General features: G+C 39.1%; 1 protein-coding gene across 1 annotated transcript in view; it reads right to left on the bottom strand.

Annotated features, from left to right (window-relative positions):
- The window catches only part of LOC134532937 (uncharacterized), a 429205-nt gene that overhangs the window by 9763 nt on the left and 395428 nt on the right, over window positions 1-24014 (bottom strand). Inside the window, exons 186-201 of the mRNA XM_063370011.1 lie at window positions 22689-23021; window positions 20526-20840; window positions 19175-19453; window positions 16900-17094; window positions 15950-16303; window positions 14631-14840; window positions 13504-13701; window positions 11624-11821; window positions 9522-9893; window positions 8058-8282; window positions 7267-7458; window positions 5141-5347; window positions 3277-3462; window positions 2119-2709; window positions 1545-1733; window positions 81-1211 (exon numbers count right to left, since the gene is read on the bottom strand). Coding sequence (XP_063226081.1) covers window positions 81-1211; window positions 1545-1733; window positions 2119-2709; window positions 3277-3462; window positions 5141-5347; window positions 7267-7458; window positions 8058-8282; window positions 9522-9893; window positions 11624-11821; window positions 13504-13701; window positions 14631-14840; window positions 15950-16303; window positions 16900-17094; window positions 19175-19453; window positions 20526-20840; window positions 22689-23021 — 5175 coding nt within the window. The remainder of the gene's footprint in view (window positions 1-80; window positions 1212-1544; window positions 1734-2118; window positions 2710-3276; window positions 3463-5140; window positions 5348-7266; window positions 7459-8057; window positions 8283-9521; window positions 9894-11623; window positions 11822-13503; window positions 13702-14630; window positions 14841-15949; window positions 16304-16899; window positions 17095-19174; window positions 19454-20525; window positions 20841-22688; window positions 23022-24014) is intronic.

Genomic DNA, 24014 nt, shown 5'->3' with positions numbered 1-24014 from the left:
TAAATAAAGTATTGTTACACACAGTGACAATCCCTCATCTCCAGGAACTTATCTATGTACCTAATTATTCCTTCACCGACCTGCTTCGCATCCCTTGTCGACATCTCCCACAGAACCTGCGGGACACGTACACTCGGGCTGGTGGTTGTACACGTGGCACTCCGATGTCTCCGCACAAGGCTTGCTCTCTTCGCAAGGGTTCAAGCACTTGCTGTTTATGCATGCCCTGTTGCTCGGACACTCGGAGTTGGATCGACATCCGAGGACCCTGCATTCTACCTTGGGGTTGCCCTGCAGGCCCGTAGGGCAGTCGCAGATGGGGCGGTGGTTGGAGCCGTAGCAGGTGGCGGCGGTGCCGCACGAACTGCCATCGGGCGAGCACGCAGGTACACAGTTGCGGTTCACGCACGAGTGCTGGTTCGAGCAGTCGTCGTCCGAGCGGCAGCCCACGCGGCTACACTCTATCTCCGGGTTACCGTCGTATCCTTGCTTGCAGATGCACACCGGCTTGTGGTCCTTCACCGTGCAGTCTGCGTTCGGGCCGCAGTTACAGGGGTTCTTGCAAACCCCCCTCACGCAGGCCTTTTCCGCGGGACAATCTGAGTCTCCGATGCACACTCCCACTTCGGTGACAGGAGGCGTCGCCTTACAGGTTCCACTGCCGCTGCTCACGTAACCGCTTGGACACACACATATCATTGAGCGCACTGGGACAGTACCCAGTACCAAGCACTCTGAAGGACGCTGGCATGGTTCCAATACTGTGCAAGGATTCTTGCAAACATCCTCGATACATGCGAGTCGACTCGGACAGTCCCCATCGTACTTGCATTCTGGCTGTGGTTCTGTCCTACAACCGATGTATGGGTTGCCTATGAAGCCTGGTGGGCAGCGACACAGTGGCAAATGGTTTTGTACCCTACATTCTGCTCTAGGGGCACAAGAATTATCATAGACACAAGGGTTGATACACTGCTCGTTTATGCAAGCTCTATCATTGGGGCAGTCGTTGTTGCTTCTGCATCCTACGATGAAGCAACGGTCACGGGGGTTTCCCCTGTAGCCACTCATACATCTGCATTCTGCCTGGTTGCCATAGGTGTAGCACTCTGCGTTTGTGCCGCAAGGATTTTCGACAATGCATGGGTTGATGCAGTTTGCATTAATGCAAGCTTTTCCAGAGTCACATTCAGAGTTGCTGCGGCAGCCCACTGTAACACAGCCATTAGGAAATGCATTAGTTTAGATAAAAATGACAAACTTTTTGATTGTAGAGGTTTAGTGAAGCTTGTACATAGGTTTAAGCCACATTAATCAAAAAAGGTCAAACTCAAATATATTTCTTTACAAATTCAATCCTTAAGGTACAAATAAAACCCATTTAAATAAAAAAAACTGTTACCCTGTATTGAATTTCTAAGTTTGGTATTTAAAAATGCTATGTCTGTTCCTCCCACTTTGTCCCTATTGTTTTCAGCCCAACACTAATATAACTTATTTCTAATTGTAGAATAGGATCTGAAATATGTTTGTGGATTACTCACCGGCATGGCAAACTATGTTGGGGTTGCCCTCGAATCCTTCCTCACAAGAGCAGATAGGACGATGGTTCTGGACGAAGCATTTTGAATTGGAGCCACAGTTGCAGGGGTTGCGACACAGCCTGTTCACGCACGTCTCGTTGCTGGGACAGTCTCTGTCAGCCGTGCAGCCCGGCGGCACCGGCAGGACGACTGTCAACAAGCCACAGATGTGTGAGCGACTTGCAGCAATGTTCCGGTCTATGATACGTCAGTAAATACAATAGAGGCCACTTGATACTTTGGATTTCTGCAAGTTATTTTTGCTGTGACATCAGTTTGCAATCAACAAATGGATCTTGTGATAAAATATTCTGTATCCAGTAACAGCATAGAGTTCTGCATTACTATAATAAAGTTATGTTAAAAAAAAAGTTCATGGGAATAATATGGAAAGAAGACAGCCAGAAATTATATCCACAGTATGTACCAAAATAAAAAAATTCAAAGAAACAGGACGGAAAAATTGAACTTGGTAGAAATTAACAAGAGAATGATTAACAATGTGGATGGGGGCAGGAGGGTGAGAAGAACCTACCTGGTCTGCACTCGCCGTCAGTGTTGGGCACCCAGCCCTCGGGGCACGTGCAGATCATGGTCCTGACGGGAACGGTGTCGAGCACGCTACAGCGAGCGGTCGGGGAGCACGGAGCCAGCTCCTTGCAGGGGTTCACGCACTTGTTGCTGATGCAGGCCTGCTGCGTGGGGCAGTCCACGTCCACACGGCACTCGGGCTCGGCCGCCACGACCGGCGAGCGCTCGCAGAACGCCGTGGGGTTGCCCATGGGCAGGTGCTCGGGGCAGCGGCAGCCCGCCGCATGGTTCTGCACGTAGCAGATGGCGTTGGGGGCGCACACCGGCTCCCGGGCCATCAGGCACGGGTTGATGCAGTGTCCCTCCGAGCAGGCGTGGTCTGACGGGCAGTCTCCGTCCACGTGGCACTCCACTCGCTCGCAGCGCCCGAACGGGTTGCCCTCGTAGCCGGGCAGGCAGCGGCACGCGGCGCGGTGGTTGTCGCCGTAGCACTCTGCATTTATCGCGCAAGGGACTCCCAGCAGACACGGGCTGATGCATTCTCCGTTGTAACATTGCTTGTCGTAACCACAGTCACCATCTGACTGACAGCCAACTAGAAAAGACAGTGCTTATTAACATCTCACACAGTAGAATATTTTTATTTACTGGTTTCCAGTATGATCACTAATGGTGATAAGCACGTTTAATTTCATAATATAATTTTAGTTTAGAAAATAAAATTCTTTTATGTGTTAAAAAAAATACACCTTTTAACACTAGCTAAAATAGTGGGTATGAATTTTCGTTAAAATTTTTATCAAGACAAAACTTACATGAAAAAGTTTCCCATAGCTTTCTTCAAACCATTTAAAATATAATAGTGAATAACATAGTGAGAATACTTCCCATTATAGTTTGCTAAATCAGTATTCTGTTAGGTATTATAGATTATGTATTTGTTTGATCTCTAGGAAACTTGAAAAAAAAAGTGTACACTAGGATTAAATAAGTAATTTTAAATTAATTAAATCTAAGTCTGTGATGGACATGATGGACAAATGATATTAATTTTAACAATCATCACAGATATAGTATTGCAATGTAATAATTAAAAGTCCATTATAAACAATGGTTAGGAGTAAAAAATGTGCTAACTGCTGTAATCTGCACTTCACTGTACCTTTGGTACATCCTGAGAGTGGGTTCCCAGAATATCCAGGCTGGCAGTAGCATATTGGGTAGTGGTTAGTGACCTTGCACTCGGCATTGGGCCCGCAGTTACACGGGCTTACGCACAGGCTGTTCACACACGATTCCTTCTGGGAGCACTCTGAGTTCGATGCGCAGCCAACAACTGGCAGGTCAGCTGGACATAGAAGGCAACACAATCATCAGTAGCTGAAATATTATGTTTTTGATTCCAATTACAATACATTCTAATAATACATTATTTTAACCTGATGATACTTATTAACTGGTACCTCACCTTAACACACATCACTATCAGAAAAGTAAGAGACAGGTTAACTATTCATGTTTTACAAATTGATTAATTTGGACTGCACCAAATTCACTCTGTCTCTGATTATTTAATTTAGAAATTAGGTTAAAGATGACAGCATAACATATGTTGCTAACAAAATTCTATCAATGAACCATCAAGAATATAAAAAGAGTATTTAAATGAAAAAAATTACAATCTTAATGGAAAAATTTTTTACTTCGTAATTTTCTCAATTTTTTTTGTAAGAACATATAAGATTTGCAACTCTTAATTTTTAAGTGCCACAAAGTAAGATATCTTAACACAGTTACTTAAAATGAAATAAACTAGATTAGCAGCTCAAAAAAAAAGGAGATAAAAAAGTTTAAAACTTTCTCCTTAGAAACAAGATTTTAAGATGAAATGTCATAGAACTGTGATTTCTCTGAAATATGTGTCAATACACCATATAAAACCAACACAATTCACCACACCATTTAACACTAAATGCTGGTCAATTCGTGAAATAAAACTACACACAATCTTTCTCAAATCACTACATCCAAATGAATAATTTGTTTTTAGTACCTACACACTTCATAATTTAATATACAAAAGAAGACACAAAATTTAATGAAGAATTTTTTAAATATTGCTGAGCATGATAAATATAAAAAACATAGTATTCATTCTAGAAAAAAAAAAGGTAAAAATTTGCCCCTTTTTAAAACCTAACTAGAAATCTTTTTAACAAGATGGTACTATTAATTTGGTGTATTGAGTTAATATGTGATATTGGTATGTAATTAAAAAGTGGCTGTTCATCCTGTCAGTACTACCAGATTTATAGAGCAAGTATTTTATAGCCTATTGAAATGGTTAAAATTAAAATGTTTGATTATACATAGATATATACTGCTGGTGATCATCAAAAATAATATATTCAAGATGTTAGCCATTAAAATTAAGATAAACCATTTTACCTTTAACTTGAGTTTATCTTATAATCACTGGTGCAACATTTCAGTAGATATTTTAATTTTAAACAAAGCATTGTATGAATTATTTCATTTTTACTGGTATTACTGACAGAATAGTATGTAGTAGTAGGATGGAAACCTTCACCTGCACCCAAATGTAAGTATTAAAATGTCTTTATTTTTTCTGAACTTTTTCTGGAAAAATGCAGTTACAGCACCAATTTTAAGACAGCAGAATTTAGGAAAATTCTGTATCTACAAATGTATAGTGATTTAACATTTTATTTCACTATCTCGAACAACTGGCATTTTTTCAGCATCAAAAGTTTCATGCACATTCTTCAGGACTTGATGGCATTGATTTTATCATGCAACTGGAAAGCAGCAGCAAGAAAAAAATGCAGTTTTATCTATAAGATGAAGGTCAAATTTTGAAGAAAAATTATAGTTTTGTCATAGGATGAAAGTTTCTTCCTAGTTAATCAAACAAAATAACAGGACTTGTCACATAAAAACCATAGTACTAAATTGTTTGAATTTTTTTACGGGAATGTCTGTTAAAACACAGAAAGCAGACTCACGTGGTCGACATTCAATCCTTGGGTTTCCTTGGAATCCTGAAGGACAACTGCAAATAGGTTCATGGTTCTCGACACGGCAGAATGATCCTCTACCACATACGTTGTCCTGCATGCATGGGTTTGCACACAACTGGTTGATGCAGCTCTTTTGCGCTGGGCAGTCCTTGTCATAGATACACTCTGGTGGAGGTGGTAATGGCACACGAACTGAGGAAAGAATAAACAAAAATATTTTATTTTCCATGAAGTTTGACAAATAACAATAAAAACTTAATTTACTTTTAATAAATAGAAAACACTATTGCATGAATTTTGAAACATGAAAGAAAACATGTACAAGTACAGCTGAATGCATGAAGTGATGAAACAAGCAAATAGGCTATGATATGAAGTTAGTACAACAATAGGGAGGTCACTACACAAGAATTAATTGATAGAGGCAGAAAGGAACTGAAAATAAATGGAGTAGAGCTGAAACAAGAAAAATGCTTTAAGTATCTGGGAAGCACTGTTGAAAAGGATGGCAGAAATACCTAAGCTATAAATAATATGGAGGGAATAACAAGGATAAACAAAATCAGAGGAAAAATAGAGACGAGTATCATGTTTGCAAGACATATATTAGGTTACGAGAAGTGATAAAGTGATAATCTCTGTAAGACAAAGAGCAGTGGCGTCTCGTCAGGGCAAGCAAGGCAAGCAGTGCTTGCCCAGGCAGTTTCCAGACAATGTATTTTTTAAATAAATATGTTATTCAGAATAGTATTTTACTTTGGCTCGTGCAGTTAGGTGTATGTATTTTTTACATTATCTTCTTGGGACCCAAAACTGTGCGCTGTGCGCTATAAGAAAAGAACTCTTTGACACACAAAACATGCTGTTTAAGAAGCGTTGCTAGGTTTAGAAGCGCTGGTAGGACCGCTTTCAGCAGGAAGGCTGCCGCAGTAGTTTCCTTTCGGAAGGGGGGTGGCATGGTACAAAGGTTCGAGGAGGGGATTGGCTGTAAAAACACGTGGTAGAAGCTACGAAGGAAGCGCTTTCTTGCCGAACTGAAGAGAACATGGCCGAAGCAGACGGTGGAATTCTTCCGCCGACTGCTTCGGCTATGTCCGCTAAAGTTCGGCAGGGCAGGTGGCGAGGTGGCGTTTCAGTCGGCGGTCGTCTCTCGGGGCGCGCACATCTCTCTCGCGGGCTGTTTGCTGGGAGTTCCCTTGCGCCCTATTGGGTAACCAAAGGCTGGTAGTGCGTGGGGGATTTGTGGGCGTACGGGAGGCGGCCTAGCAGTGCCAACTGCTACCCACCGCGTCCCGCGGGTGGCGGATACGGGATCCCAGCTCGAGAGTTGCAATCTCGCTGGAGTGATTGTGAATAACCACGTACCAGTTAAGAGAGTTTCTGATAACGTATGAAGATAGTTTCTTTTGTATTGGTACAAAAAATACCAACATTTAATTTTTACTATTCTAGTACATTTTTATGAGCTTCTTCTCTTTATTTTAAGTACTTACTTTGCCATGTGTTGTCTGTTTATATATTTTGTAACAGATATCGATGATACTACACTCCCACTTAGTATATAAATAATGAAGAGTAGGTATTTTATTATCAGAATAATGTATGCCAAACATTATTATTTTTCAAAAATAGTTTATAATTTAAAAAAAAAAAAATGTCAATTTTTCTACCTATGGAATAGTCAATGTTCAGTTAAGAAAACTACTTAAATAGCACCCTTTTGTACCTTGAAAACTTAATTTTCCCGGGGGAAGGCCCCCGGACCCCCCCCCCCTCCCCCCTCCGTCGTGTTTTGGGGTGAACGGAGTTGTTGCTTTCCTTCATGTAAACCTCACGCCTCGCCACTGACAAAGAGTGGGAGTGTAAGCACTAAGGAGATTACGGAAGAAGATGGAGCTGCATGTGCAGAAGATGGGAAAGAAATGGTTGCAAAGAACAATAATGGACTTGAATTACAGAAGGAAAAAAAAGGCAACTAGAGATGGAACAGCAAACACGAGCCTGAAAGAAAGGTAAAGACTGGGAGAAAATGTGCACAGAGGAGAGTGTGTAAGGTAGAGAAAGATGGTGGCAGTTACTGCAGGCGAGCAGGTGACCGGGCAGATACGCACCTCTCGTGCACTCGATGCGAGGGTTGCCCTCGAAGCCGGCTGGGCACGAGCAGACGGTGCGGTGCGACTGGGCGTTGCACAGGGCGTTTACTCCGCACTGGTCCAAGTGGCATGCCTCGACGCAGTTGCCGCGCACACAAGTCTTGGTGTCGCTGCATTCCGAGTCCACACTGCACTGGGGCTGCACTGGAACTGTCGGGGAACACCACACTCCGTGAGAACACTGCCTCTATACTCTCAACAGTGTTTACACCACGTCCCATCATAACTGAACTACCTTCCCACTTACGTAGGTCTGTGTTCAACCAATACACATCTGGAAGCTCTGCACCACATATATGTACATAAAGCTCATTGTGTGTGGTTACATGTCAAGATTAACATAAAATTGAAATAATCAGTTGACCTGAAATTATTTTTACCTCAAATAAAACATGGGTTTTTATTAATCTATATATTTTTTTAAAATTTGGTATTTTACATAACAAATATAAACCAAATATTTAAGCTTAAATTTCTTTGGAGTGCTAGAAGAATACGTATATGTGTGTGTGTGTCTGTATAAAACTGGCTGACACGAAATTCCATGTTCCTAATATGTTAAGTGATTTAACACATGACAGGAATGATCACAGCACACTTTATTCAGTATTGAACCTCACAGTAATTTACCAAAAGGCTTCAGAACACAGGAACTCCAACAAAGGTAAGCTCCGAACCTGTCTCGGATGCCATCCACACCACACACTAGCTTCGCCCCGAGAGCAAGGTACCCTGGATCGACGACTCACCGACGGGCCTGCACTGGATCTGCTGGTCCGTGACGGTGTCCTGGGGGCACTGACACATGACCGTGCGGAGGGGCAGCGTGTCGAGCACGGAGCACTCCTGCGTGGCGGAGCAAGTGGGCGCGACCCGGCACAGGTCCTGGCACTGCTGGTTGATGCAGGCGAGGTGCGAGGGGCAGTCCGCGTCTTGCTTGCACTCGGGCCCCTGGCTGGCGGGGATCCTTGCAGCTGCACACGCAGAGCATGGCTTTGGTCAGTCGTACCGCAACTCACGAATTTATAACTGCATTTCCGTTGCTAAACTATACTATACAATACAATAAAACACACATCAATCCAATAATAAAATATAAAAAAAGATATGTTCATAAATCTTACATGACATGAACTTTAATAAAAGCCAATGGTGTACACTGCTCTTTCGTACCTTACAACATAGCATGCATTTCATTACTCATTTCCTAAATACTAATCCCTAAGTAATTTAAATAAGAATATTTGATTTCATAACAAAAAAGCCCTAATGTACCATACATAGCTATAAATCTCCATAAAAGTATTGTATCAAAATACTTACTCGCTGTAAAACAAAATGACCAGAAATTAAACTCTATATTATTATGTACATTACAACTGTACCAGAATACCAGTACTTAAAACATTTTTTTTTTTTCTTTTTCGTTTATTGAGGCTTTCTAAAAATATATTTTAATTTTCAAGAGAAAATAAAATTATTAATGTTTTAGGACATAGTATCAATAATTACCAACACTTGTGTATTTTAAAATTATTTTTCACTACACAAACCTTTAAGCAGATAAATAAACATCAATATATAAACAATTTTTTTTAGTTACAAAATAAACTGTTGCCTGGTGCTAGAGATAAAACATAGCAGAAATATACGTTTTTAATTTTTATTTGGTTCAAACACAAAACCATTTATTCTTTGGAAAAATTTAAAGAAGTCAAAGTATTGCATACACAGTGACACACATTAGTGACATTAACACACTACATAGGAAATTATATACTACTGGGAAAATAATTGGCAGTGGCGTGTACTAACGAACAACCTCAGCATATGTCAGGAGTCTTTTTATGAAACCAGGGAAAACAAAAAACTGGATTGGCTCCACTGGGATTGAAACCCGAGTGCTCTGCAATGAGAGCTCAATGCCTTACCACTGTGCCACCTCACTTCATTGCAGAGTGTAGAAAGAGGTACTATAAAGTGGAAGTGCATCCACACGTAAACTAATGAAGTGTGAGTAGGTAAGTTGATGCTGTTTACAATAAAATGCTCAGTCACATTCCAGAACGAAATATATTTTGCCATGCTTATTAAATGAGAAAGTTTAATTATAAATGGACATGAAACAGAGCTACAGAAGATCATAAGGCAAGAAATATTTGTGAATGTAAACTTGTGTTAAGAAACAGCAGGGCTGGGCGGTAGCCACTGACCGGTGCACTCGATGTAGGGGTTGCCCGTGCTGCCGAGAGGGCAGGCGCAGGTCGGCTGGTGGTCCTTGCCGATGCAGACGGCAGTGGCGGCACAAGTCTCCTCCACGCACACCGGCAGGCAGACGCGGTTCAGGCGGTCGCAGGCCTCGTGGTCCGCGCAGTCCTCGTTGTACTGACAGACCACGGAGATGCAGGCCAGCAGTGGGTCGCCTTGCATGCCCGCGGGACAGTAGCACTGCGGGCGGTGGGCCTGCACCCGGCACTCCGCCCCCCGGCCGCACTGCTCGCTCGCGCCGTGCACGCACGGGTTCAGGCACGAGCCCTCCACGCACGCCTTGTCGTACACGCAGTCCGCATCCGTGCTGCACTCCGCTGCAACACCGCGAACACACTTCGTGAAAAGCCAGACCGTTTCTGTCTTACAGAGAACACCCACACACTCATCATGCACCATTTACAACTTCCGAGGCCCCGCGTGTGTCCTTAAGACACACGATGACGACTGGTGAACATGACCTCTGACTTTATCTTGTCCTTCGTCCCACGCTCATTCAAGCGCTTAGATTTTACTCCCAGTTATCAGAAGATGATGAATGTGTTGTTTGTTAATGTGTTCCGGCTGTTCATAAAAAATTACCTGTAAAGTGAATATTTTGAGAAGTAGTTGGGTGGGTGCACAAACAAAATAATTTATTTATATTCTGTGACATGCCCACCAACAGATAAGAATTTTTAATGTTAGTAGGCAAAATAAAAATAAAAATTGTATTTTTTTAATATTGTTCATTTTTAAATGTTAATATTGTCTCTAACACCCTCAAAAAACCTCGTGCAAATATAACCAAATACAATTAGTGATTATTTAATAATTTGAGAATTGAATAATTTACTGCTCTCTGGCACCTAATTCAGGAAGTTCTGCTTTTGACATCACAATAATAGAATGCATGAAAACAAAACATAATTTTGGTGAAGACATATTTGTGTACAAATGGTACTGTAACCCATACCAGAGATGCTGGAGGAAAGGAAACTAACTAATCAATCTTCCCAATGACCTCTCTGTGTACAGTGTGCACACCACCAGGAACATCGAGGAGGAAAGAGGTAGATGGGGAAAAAAAAGAAGTGTGGGGGGGGGGGGGAGAGGGGGAGGAAAAATCCCATGGGCCCAGTTAAGTTTCAAGATTTTTTTTTAATGAATTTATCCTGACTCTAGTATGAAATAATAGTTTTTTTTTGTTAAGAGACAAGTTATGCAATACAAGCAATTCACATTTACAGTTGGGGCTACGGTAAAGTTTACAGTCTTTGATTTTTTTTTAAAAAGTTGGAGGTTTTTATAATTGTACATTAAGTAATGGGGATTGGCCCCGACTAAATTATTTGCCCCTGGACCTTAATTATTCTCTACGGCCTTGAACCTCAAATTACTTCGTAGTTAAGTAGTAAGTGAAGTACATTAGAATCATAATTTAAGCTGAACACAAAACTGTGTTATTACAAACCCAGTAAATAGGTAAAAATCATTTGCTTATACAAAAAATTTTTAACAGTTATTGACTTGAAGTAGAATTGTATACAATAAAATTACTGCAAAAAGTTACAATAGCTACAATAAACAAACTTGTTCTCGTTAAATGTGAAGTAATATGGTTAATACTTTCTCCGCACAAAATATGACAAATATGGTACCTTTCGGTTTCAGTTTTAATTTATGTGGTTAACTGTATGGGGTTGCCATAATTTATGCTCCTATGCATCTTAAAATTGTACTTTTTTCAGAGGCCAGAATTTATTGGTATTACAGCTCAATAGCTAAAAAGGCTGAATATACAATTATTTTTATTTTATGAAGGTACAAAAAACAAAATAATTCAAACACCTCATTGTTCATAAATAAAATGTATGTTAGAAGTGTTAAAGCTAAGTTGAATTTAGTATTGAAGACCAAGAATGTATACTATGACATTTAAATTGTGTTACAAACAGTTCATTTGCATGGAAAATCTGTACCACCTTAATTATCACAGCCATTGAGAGCTCAATATTGTATAAGAGCAATTCATGAGTTAAACATCTGATAGGTAAGAGCAACTCACGTTTGTAGCATTGCACTTGTGGGTTTCCTCCCCAGCCAATGGGACAGCTGCAAACAGGCCTATGCTCCCTGGTTTGGCACTCAGCGTTGTTGCCGCATGGGTTGGCAACACTGCAGGGCTCCTGGCATCTCTGGTCCACACAGGACTTATCGCTTGCGCACTCTAGGTCAGACGTACACTCTGCCTGTGGGATTGGTACTGTAACACGCAATCACCAACCGTACATAATCCTCAATTCACATTCCACAATTCACAGTTCACAGGAACTATGTACATATTACACCTAGTGTTAAAGGCTAACATATTGGTATTCGCTTAATTGCCAAATGAGATGAGCAAAATCCTATAATGGCCAGATTGCAAGAGAAGTTCCTCACTTTTCAAAAAAAGTTAATTAATACCTTCTTGTGATTACAGATAGTGTGTATCAATTTGAATCTTAATGCATTAGTATCGTCAGCTATAGACTTGTGATAAAGTCTCTGTAATGACAAAATAAAGGCCACCAATAACATTAAAATTATATGAACTATATAATTGCTATGAAATCATCTAGATGTTGGAAACTTTAAGTAAAATAAAATATATTATGAGTTTTCACTCAATGCTAATAATGATAAAACCAGAACTATTGAAAGACAGTTACTTCTCTTACAACAAAATTTTTATAATTAAAAATTTTTTAGTATTTTTATTTCGCAAACCAGTTTTACAGATTCTAAAATTTTTCCTTGCTGTTTGCTTTTAATGAAACCAGAAAATCAGTAGCTTCATTCAGTATTTCTACTTATGTAAAGGTCAGGATTATGGCCCATGACGTGATTCAATTCAAGACATTACAATATCCTTAAATGTATTGTTCCCTTAAAATGTATGAATGAGTGATTAAGGTTTTAACATCATGTGAACACCCAGGTCATTAAAGTGGTGAGGCTGTTTGATGCAGTAGTACCCCAAGGAAACCCCAGCTAACTGCAATATCCTGCGTTTCCTACAAGAGAAAATTCCGGGCTCCACCCCGTCAGGAATCAAACTTTGATCGTCCTCCTCCTCCTCCCTCATTCTTTCCCAAATGTGAAAGAGGTGAAGTGGTCAAAGAAAATGTTGTGTTCAAGTTGTATGGTTCACTTTAGATAATTTAATAATTATACATAAGCTTCACTCACTCAATACATATTACAAACAATACAGTATAACGTTAGTACTGAATGCAGCTTGGGCTGCCATGATGACATGCTACTTTTTTTTGGCCAACTTAACATATTACTTAACTATAACAACTGCAACATGTTTGGTTCATATTTTATTAAATACGTGTTTTCTGGTGAGAGTGATATGCGGGATGTGCTGATATAAATAAAGTTTGTTATCATTTTCTTTAAGCTTAATGATGGGCTACATATTCAGAATGTTGTATGTCCTATATTTGACTGTTAACGAGAAAAGAAGACATTTCATAATGAATCAGTAATATTTTGACATGTAAATATACTCTATTTAAAGCAATACCTATTTGAGAAAAGCAGATGCAAGAAATCATTAATGTAAAAATTAGTGAAAACTGGCCTTATACTGTATATCCTGCTTCAAGTTGACTAAAAGGTTTCTCCTGAATAATACACATAATGATAACATATTTTATATAATAAATCCCACTGTAGTTTGTATGTTAAAGATACTAACAAAGGATTTTAATAATGAAATGATATATGATATGAATTGCAGTTAAAAAAAAATTAAAGCCACACAAGCCATAGCAATTAACTAGGTCAAAGCCGGTGATTGGAGATATCTTTTACACAGATAATGTATTTTTGAAATTTTAACTTTTTAAAATGTTTACAGGCGTGGGTGATTGTGAGATGACGCGGCACACTCACGCTGATAACAGTTGACGAACGGGTTCCCGGTGAGGCTGGCCGGGCAGCGACACGAAGCCCTGTTGCCGGCGGCGACGCAGTCTGCGTTCGGGGCGCAGGGATTGGACGCCACGCAAGGGTTCAGGCACTGCCTGTTGAGACACGTCTCCGTGCTCTGGCAGTCAGCGTCACTCTTGCATCCAGGCTGGTTCACTGGCGCTGAAATATCACAATATGCTCACTGTGCATCACACGTTCGCTGCTTCCCATTGCTACAACCACAACCTCTAAATGATCATCTCCTATACGGTTAGTTATCAACCAACAGTTAGATCAGACTATAAGTACAGATATGAACTTGAATATCAACGCTGCTACTCACAAAATATGAGGAAAACAAAAAAAAAGTTAAATTGTGATTGCATGCATGTACTATAACAAATATTGTTATGAACTTAAACAAAAAATTAATCCAAGTTGTTATTGTTAGCTTAAAAAATAATTTTACAAGAAATTAAGCATGGTGTGATGCTGTTTTGCTTTGATTTAACTGTTATAAGCAATTATTGTTGTTGCAGTTAAGGAAAAAGGAGAAGGATATAAGGAGACATTACATTGCAGGGAGTAAATTAGTTTTGCTTCTCTGTGTCAATAGTAGTGCAGCAAACCTGAAAACAAATTATTCGTAATGTAAAAAGCAATTGTTTTGTTAGTAACATGGCTGACGACATGCACAGTTTAGTACATCATTAATAATTAATACAAATAAAAAATTAAGTAAAAAGTTCTAAGAAATATGTTAATAAATTTGACAATCTAACATTGACTGTTAAAAATTTTTAAAAAATATTATTTTGTAATATATTAATATAATATTAAAAATAAAATTTTTTATAACTGACATTGCATTTCTGTACTTTAAGAAAACAAAGTTGCAGATATATAACTCATTAATGATATACACGAGGCTCAATCATATTAAAGCAGTTGATAATGATACCACTGCTAGTCATTACTTGTTCATTAATTAATTACTTTCAAACAAGTCTAGTTGCAAAAGGAGTTACAGCCTCTTCTTAAGATAAATTTGGTTATTTTCTTTCCAGATGACCAAGCTCTTATATACTGAGCTAAAGTTTGGGACGCACCTGGCTTGCACTCCACGTCAGCATCACCCACGTAGCCCGGCAGGCACAAACAAGACATAGTGCGCAAAGGCAGCGTGTCTATGACGGAGCACTCGGCATTGCTGCCGCACGGCTTCGTCTCGACGCACGGGTTGCGGCAAGTGCCACTGAAGCAGGCCAACTTGCTCGCGCAGTCTGCGTCGATGGTGCACTGCGGCTTGGCGACAGGCACTGAAGCACAACACAGCATGCTCTCTCTCTCTCTTTCCCACTTTGCAATCAGTCCTGACACTTTCACCTCTATCTGAGTCCCAGCTCTGAAACTATACATACTACACTGATGACCTTCCCATCAGACAGAAATGAACTTGCAAAACCATCCAAAAAATCATATGTATTCTCTTTAGAATTTACTTTTTCAAGATACTTTAGTATTTAATATTATTGCAAAAACAAATATGACATATACACACACACACACACACACACACACACACACACACTTGATTTAAAAATATACTTTAACACACTTTCAAAAATTATAACAGTAATAGTAATAATAATAATAATAATAATAATAATAATAATAAAAACAATAACACACACACCAACCAACCCTACCCTACACATTAATCTGAAGCCCAACACTTTTTTTTATTAGTATCCAAGAAATAATTAATAACTCTTACATTATTACTGTTGGGAAAGTTCTCAAACCCAGATCTCAAAAATGAGTTCAAAAAGGTGTCACAAATCCATCCATAGAATCCTAATTTAAATCTTAAGAGCCAAGAATAACACACACTCAATCTTTAATATATGTACTACGTATCAGGAACCAAACTATTCTATTTTTTTGTCAAAAATGTTCCCTGCAAAGCACAACATACACTTTGAGAATCATGTAAATAGTATTTAATAATTCTTTCATTTACTGTAGTGTGCATATATGATTAAATGTGGCTACCATGCACTGCCATAGCTATGCTTCAACAACAAATTTTCAAAATCCCTACTGGTACTTTGAAATTACATTTTATTCTAGGCGAACAGTATCACTATAGGTACGAAGTAAACAACAAAGAGGCCTGGACAACTGCAGAGGCATTACTGTTTGTATTTCAGAACTTTACCTTTTCTCTTCCTTTAATGTTTTTTTTTTTCCAAAATTTTTTTTCCTCTGGAAAATGAAATTTTTGGACTAATAAATATTTGTTAGTTGGAATTTGAGGGTTCGAGGATTCGACCAACTCATCCTCGATACATGTACAATAATAGTTTAACAGAATACTAATGGCATATACAGTATGTTAGGATACGAAGTGACTACAAGCACTGACCTTGTGTGCACGAGGCTTGAGGGTTGCCAGTGTATCCCGGTGGACACTGACACGTCGCCCGGTGCTCCGTGACGGTGCAGAGCGCACCGCCGCCGCAGCTGCACGGGTCCTCGCAGCGCTGGTTGCGGCATGCCAGGTTGTTGGGGCAGTCGGCGTCGGCGAGGCACTCGGCGCGGGTGCAGGCTAGGAGGGGGTTGCCGCGGTACTGCGGCGGGCAGTGGCAACGGGCCTGGTGGTTCCCACCGGGCCGGCACTCTGCGTTTGTGCCGCACTGCGTGAAGGAGCAGGGGTTCTCGCACTGCTTGTTGACGCACGCCTCCGTGGGCGGGCAGTCCGAGTCCGAGCGGCAGCCGACTGCAAGTAGCACCATCACCACGCTTGTGACACTACAGACCCTCTGCTCCCCTGTTGAATATTTTATTACAATTTTTTACCAAGTGTGCAATGGCGGGCAAGGTTGTTTGAGATATCTCAAGTTGTCCTAATTACTTTTAATGCTCAGTTTTATATAATGCCTTGATTAATATGATTTGGTAAACTTAAATAATTTTTAAAAATATCATATTCAGGGTCCACAATCGTTGGTTAGGTAAACATGTGTATTCATTTACAATTCTGTATTTACTCTTCTATATTTTGGGTTATATTTCACTGCTTTTCAGTATATGTATTGGAATAAGTTTTTGGAACCTTTTTAAACTTGTTTCTGGTGCCACAATAATATTAGAAATTACAGCACCAAGATTATTTTTCATTAGTCACTCACGTTTCTAAGAATTGTACTATCAGAAAGACCAGCACATTTAGACATTGATGGAATAGTTAGAATTGAATAACTGAGGAATTGACTTTGCCATCATTAATATGAATGCAAGTTAACAGATGCATGTCTTGATAAAATCAGCGAGGTTTTTAAAAGTGCTTGCTTTGCAGCACCAATTGGTACTCACTCTCGTAGCAGTAGCCCAGGGCACTGCCTGTGAAGCCGTCCCGGCAGGTGCAAAGGGGTCTGTGCAACTGCACTCTGCACACTGCATTCTGACCGCACAGGTTGAGTTGCTCCACGCACGGGTCGCGACACATCTGGTTCAAGCACGCCTTGTCGTTCGTGCACTCCGAGTCGTCTGTGCACTCTGGTTTCGGGACTGAAACATATATAAGAAGTAAGTTTAACCTTTACGCAGGGTTACAGTCGTGAACACTGTTTAAATCAGGACAAAATAAAATAATACCTTTGTGAGTGACCAGTATATTTGAAATAAAGTTAAATTTTTTTTTGTTTCAAATAGGTGCCAACTCAAAGTTAGGAATAATCAATATATATAATAAATGTAAGCGTGGCTTTGTCCATCGTGCTGTTATAAGACCGCAACCCACCCCCACAGCCCCAATGGGATTATATGGTATGGTAACCATCCATCGCCCATCCATGAAGGTTTCAGTTTGGAACTGCAGGGTTGGGTTTGAAGATTTAGGTGTCAAAAGAGGGCATTGCACCAATGGACTTCTTACGGTAAGTTGGTGAAGCAGCTGGGAATCGAGTGCTGAAGTGGCTAAGACTGGCCAGAGTGTTCCTGAATGTTCCAGAATGTTCTATAATGTTGGAGAATGTAGATTGTTATAGAATCTTCCATGGTTATAACAAAAATAATATGAATGAAAGTGTAAACGATAGCATTTTTCGAGTCTACTAAAGAAAATGAAAGTGTGCCACGAGGCTAGGCAGCGAGTGGTCTGGAATTAATAACAATGAGTGTGATCATGCATCGAGACTAAGGCACTGTGCAGACGTCATGAGCAACCACCAATTTTGTGTTACATGTTGGTAACGCTGCCATGAGCTGTAATGACTAAACGTGGAGGTGTATCAAGTGTGTTCAAGACTCCATGCATGCTGTGTGCACAGTGTTTAACAACGAGCCACAAGACGATCGGTCGGCGGTTTGTACTGACCACAAACCAAGGAGTACCATGAGCTTCATTACAAGTAAGTCTCTGAAGTGTGGACTGATCCCCGTGTGACCTCGCTCTGCACTTCAACTAGTGAGATGCAACCTCAGAAGTCAGTTCTTTAAGACACTCTATGGCTAAGATAGTGTTTCAACTGTACTTCACTAAATTAACTTCAGCGACTAAGCAGTGATGGTCTCGCAATTCGGAGAACAAATTACTCATATTTGTAAACTCTCTCGTGATCAAATCTTGCTCGAGCAAGTACACGCCATGCAATGAGCATAATCCTGTTAAGTAGGGTGAGTGGAATAAAAGTAAACTAGCCAAAGAACTGTCATAAACTTGTTTATTCTTAAATATTTATAATGACAACACATTTAAATGCCTGTATTTTTCTATGTTAGCTATAAATATAAAGCTACTCTCAATACGGGACCCCAGATTGTAAATGTAAATAATAAGATACTTTACTGCTGTTTTAAATGTTAGTTTTGTTTTATTGTTTTAAGCTGTAATATAAAATGGTTAACTATAACGTGAGACTGTATCATTACATTATTCCCTGGCTCCCGTTGTATTCGTTAATTCAGCTGTCAAGTATTACTTTCATTTGCTTTAAAGTTTTTCAGAGTACTGCACACGCAAAATGTTTCAACAAAAAGGGAAGATTTTATGGTGAATTGCAATAAAACTGAAATAACACCAAACAGCATATCAATCATATGATGACAAAATGAAAGTATATGCACCATACAGCACAGAAATGAGAGTTAATAAAGAAATTAAGCAGCATTTAAGCTAAACTCAGCTATAATTACAAATATTATTATTTTTTACACAAAATTTAATAAATATTATTATTATTTTTTTTAAATGCAGCATGTATTCCAGTGAAAATTACACTATTATGGTAAAATAAGCATTACAAATCTTCATAGTGCAATTTTTGCTATAAATAAACCTAATTTATTGAAATAAAAAATAACACATTAATTGCCAGTTAAAAAAAAAAAATCAACCAAAAATCAAACCATTAAATCTCTAGAAATAAATTGAAAGGTGATAGTTGAAAATACAGCACAAAAACATTTAAAAATTAGCAGAAAAAACATAATATGTATTATGAATAGTATTGTCTGAATCTAAATTACAAGAATGCTTTGTCAAAAGACCTCCTGAGTTGATTTTACAAGAAGTGAAAGAAAATACATAATTGTATATCCAAGGAGATGAATTTGGTGGGTCTTTTCTATGACTATAAAGTTGACCCACCTGGTTCAGCAGGCCTGAAGTCACATTGGGTCTGTGGTGAGCCCACGTAGCCTTCAGAACACGAACAGACTGCATTGTGGTTGACGGCTTGGCATATCGAATTGACACCACATGCACCAACGCATGGGTCACGACACTTCTGGGCGTAGCAGGCCTTGTCTCGTGGGCAGTCTTGGTTGATCACACACTCTGGGTAGATGCACGAAGCTAAGCCGTTCAAGACTCTGCACTGTCCGTTTGGCCCACAGGGTGATGGGTTGCAAGGGTCAGATGGTACCACTGATAAAAAAAAAATTGAGTTTTTTCATTATGGTCATTATAGTAGACTTGTTCAAAGTTATGCTCACTTTTAGTGTTTTAAAGTGTGTGAAAAATACATCTAAAAGATTAATAAAATACTGGGTTTTGAAGAAAGTAAAATTACAAATAAGTACAAAAAATATATATGCATTGCTATAAAAAATTTTTTTGACTAATTCCTTCAATGGAGTTGTCTGTGCTCTCAATATTTTTAATTTTTGACATTGCCTGATTTTGTTTTGTTCTTTGTGTGTTAGCATATTTACCTTTTTTTGTCTGTTATTGAGTTTTCTTATGACATATAGTGAAATCAGCTATGGTGTATGTCAAAAACTACATCTTGAACCTTGGAGTTCTAATAACAATTAATTATTTTTTGACGTGACGTCTAATAAATCGATGAAGGCTGGCTGCACGCACGAAAGTGTCCCGTTACGCACATTGTTCCATTACGCTGTGTCCCGTTATGCTCATTGTTCCGTTACGCTGTGTCCCGTTACGCTGTGTTCCGTTACACTATCGGCGAGTGCAGTAATAATAGGTTATGTTAAAATTGACTAAAAAACTATGGTGATTCACATAATTGATGATAGATATTTGATTACACTTTATTTATATGAAAACTTGTTGAGAATTATATTTAAACTTTATAGCTAAACGCCAGTTTTTACAATTAATTACAAGTCATCTACACGTGAACTGTTTCGTCGACTGTTTATAAAGTGAAGTGAAAAGTTAATGTGGTTTTCATTGCTTATTACAACAACAATTTTGACAATAAAAGTTAATTATTCTTGCATTTTAAAAATCTGATTACTAGTATAATTTCAAGTATTTATTCTTTTATCATTAAAATAAAAATGATTCAATTTTATTCATAAAAGTAGGTATGCAATCATTTCATGAATGTTTTGTTATGATGTTTTCACGTTAAACTATCGTCCGTAAACCGACTTTACAGACAACCAATTTTTTTTATATTATAGAAATTGTGTATTTATATTCATTGAAAATCTGCTATGGTTGCGAGGAACTACATAGAGAGCCTCACCTTCCATCTCCTTGCAGGCAGTGAATGGGTCGCCTGTGGTGGGCGGCGGGCAGCTGCACACGGGGCTGTGGTTGATCGTCACGCACCGGGCACCGTACCCACACACGCCCGGGCAGGGATCCACGCACTTGGAACTCATGCACGCCTTGTCCCGCGGGCAGTCGGAGCTGAGGACGCACTCCGGCCGACAGCCAGCCCCGCTGGGGTTGCCTTGGAAGCCAGGCAGGCACGCGCACACAGCGACACCGTCCGTCACGTGGCACTGCGTGTTGGGACCGCACGGCGAAGGTCGGCACGGGTCTCTGGGCTCCGGCGCTGCAGGGCATCGGCAGAAGTTCAGTACCACATCGCCTAACAGGGCCTGGGGCTTTAAGTCAGTGTAGCATCAGTATCAGAATACTGGTTACTGCACGCACTAGCGACTGTTTAGTTTCACCTAATACAACTGATTGTATACACTGATTTTCAAACAACAAATATAAAACAATGTTAAGTCTGAAATTTTAAAATCACAAAAAAAAAAAAAATTGTTTTTTTTTTTTTTAAAAGTAACTTTTTCAGTACTTCACCTTTTCTCATTACTACCATTCATAAAAAGCTAAAATGGTATTTTATTTTGATTTTGTTACCAGAATTTTGATGATTTAATATTACTTGTAAATCATATACTTGAAAACTTACTGATGGCTTGTATTTTGCTTATATTATTTACATGTAAGAAAATATTAAATTATTAGAAAAAAATACACTTTCAAATTAGTACACCCATAGCTTAAATGCTATGTTCTGAATGTACAGAAAGCAAAAATTAAATCATAAGTCTATTAAATGCCTCTCAACCTTTTAGGCTGAGGCTTATGACAATAAATTAAACTGCATACATATATATACTATATACATACTGATAACAGAAAATATTTACAAGCTAAAATCCAAGCCAAAAATTTAGAAAACACAATGCTACCTCACATTACAATGCAGCAGCTATAAAATACTGATGTAGTACATACATTGTAAGAGCCTCACATTAAATACCTGTCAGAACCTAAGAACATATCTAAATAGGACATAAAATACATAATAAAATTTCACACAGCACTGTTGAATTTAACTTTTAACATGATGACATACAAGCAAACACTGTAAGCTTACCAGTGTCAAAATCAGCCAACAAGATTCAAACAACTACCCATTTTATTTTCCAACCAAACTACTTAGTATTCTCACTATCAATCATCTTGTATGCTGTTTTGTTTTGAGAAAACATACAATGTTTACCACTTTCTAAAATTTTTCATTTTTCTCTTCTCATTCATGCTTACCCTTTAAAATCTGACTTTCATTTATGTACATTTTAATTTGAAAGCAGAAATTATGTGAAGTACTGGTATTTATAAATGCTGTAACTTATGTTCATGAAGACAGGCAGTTATATTTTATTCATCAAATTTACTGCAATAAAATTTAAAAAGTGTTGAAAAATCTGCTTCCATAAGAAGCTTGCAAACCAAACATGGGCCTAGATTTTTCAAATTGCAGTCATGAAAAAGACTTATTCTAGTTCACTGCAATAGGGCACTTTTTTACTGTGGCTGTAATCTTTTTTCCACCCACCCAAGGTAGAATGGAACAAGCTATGTCTCTTGGCCATAGTAAATAGTGGTGGGCGTTATGAATTAAAACTAGGTAATACTGATTCAACAGCGGATACAGTTATTTAACAGTTCTGATAACCAATGCAAATACAATTCATTACTTTTGTAAATAATCACAGAGCAAGTCTCCAGAAATTAAACATTTGTACGAAATAAGCCAGTACCTTAATAATATTCTTTAATGAAATAATTTTTGGTATTTGAGAATTTCGCTGCATAAAATTTGTGCATATCACACCTTTGACTAATTAACAAACACAACATTAATAGCCTTATATTACAGGAAACTGTGAGTAAAAAAATGCCTTCAGAACTATGAACAGGTAAATAGAAAGGATCGGTGACACCTGAATGGATGAAATTGTACTTTTTTCACGTGTGTCAGTTTTTTTTAAGTACAAGTTGGAAACAACATCCAGAAAATAGGGAATACCGGCCAATACCGCTACTAAATACGTAACATTGGCACTTCACTAATGGTAACTCTGATGGGAGGCGGAGTACCGACCTGTGACGGGCAGCGGAATGCAGGCCTGGAAGGCGTTGCCGGCCGTGCCCTCAGGACACGAGCAGATGGGGATGTGGTTGGACACACTGCAGACGGCAGACACGCCGCACGTTCCCGGACAAGGATCCGCACACTTGTTGTGGATGCACGCCCGCAGCTGCGGGCAGTCCGAGTTGATGAGACACTCCGGGCGGCAACCCTCGTACGGGTTGCCGTAGTATTCCGCCAAACACTCGCACACGGCGTAGTCTCCTTCCGTCCGGCAGCGTGCGTTCGAGCCACACGGGGATGGGTAGCACGGGTCCGTCCTTGTGGGAGGCGTGACCGGCGGTGCTGCAAAAAACAAAGTGTGCTGGTTGGCAATCTGTCCATCAGATACTCTACACATACCAAAATAGAAATGTCAGTTTTTTGGTATCAAATTACTAACTTTAACTTGATTAGTATATGGTTTCGCACTGAATTTGAATGTGTTACAGGATGTATACATACTAGCAACTAAAATCTGATCCCAGTTCATTTACATTAATATCAAGATCAAAGCAAATTACTACTAACTTTTCCAAGTATACCAAAATAAAATATGGTTCACATATTATTTAATGCTGAAAGTACGTCTCATATGAGATTTAATTTTTCTACTGCAACCAGGCTTGGGTACTGGATATGATGGCTGAATTAATTGCATGCATCCAAGAGCTATTAGAAGGCTTCCCCAAGCATCTCTGGTAAAGAATTTGAACACTGCAATAGCCGGGCTTCCTTTGTAACATAATCATAGAAAATAACTACCTCATTTAGGTCCCAATTTGCAACTTTAATGTGTTATCCCAAGCATAATGACATCCAAGTCAATTGTACAGCATTTTGTTTCACATTAGTCATCAATTTTACTTGCTGGATATGCTTTTGTATCCACAGTTTATTTGAAGGAACATGTATACCAATGGCAATAAGTTTTTCAGTTGGTTCAAAACAATCTCCTGTCCTTTTATTGCCAATCTTTTCTCGTTCACCAATTTTATTATCTGGCTCTGGGTTAAGGGGCTAAGTTATTATTAAATCACGTATTTCCACTTTACATCTGTTTTAATAGGTACTTACTTCTTCAAAAATTTTCTACAGGCAAAAATATTTTCCTTTGTGTGTAATCAGAATTCATGTTATGTTCCATGCCATTCCTAAAAACTGGTTATTAACTAGCTGATCCATGTTGCCTGCCCTTGAAAGTGTTTTCTAGTATGCTATAGTTAGTGTCAAAATTATTTTTAATTTCTTACTAGACAGTCGAGTTCTAACATTGACAGAAAGGTCAATTTATTTTCG

This window comes from Bacillus rossius, chromosome 6 (assembly GCF_032445375.1).
Source record: "Bacillus rossius redtenbacheri isolate Brsri chromosome 6, Brsri_v3, whole genome shotgun sequence".
Taxonomy (NCBI): Eukaryota; Metazoa; Arthropoda; class Insecta; order Phasmatodea; family Bacillidae; genus Bacillus; species Bacillus rossius.
This window is presented reverse-complemented; position numbering and strand designations above follow the sequence as displayed.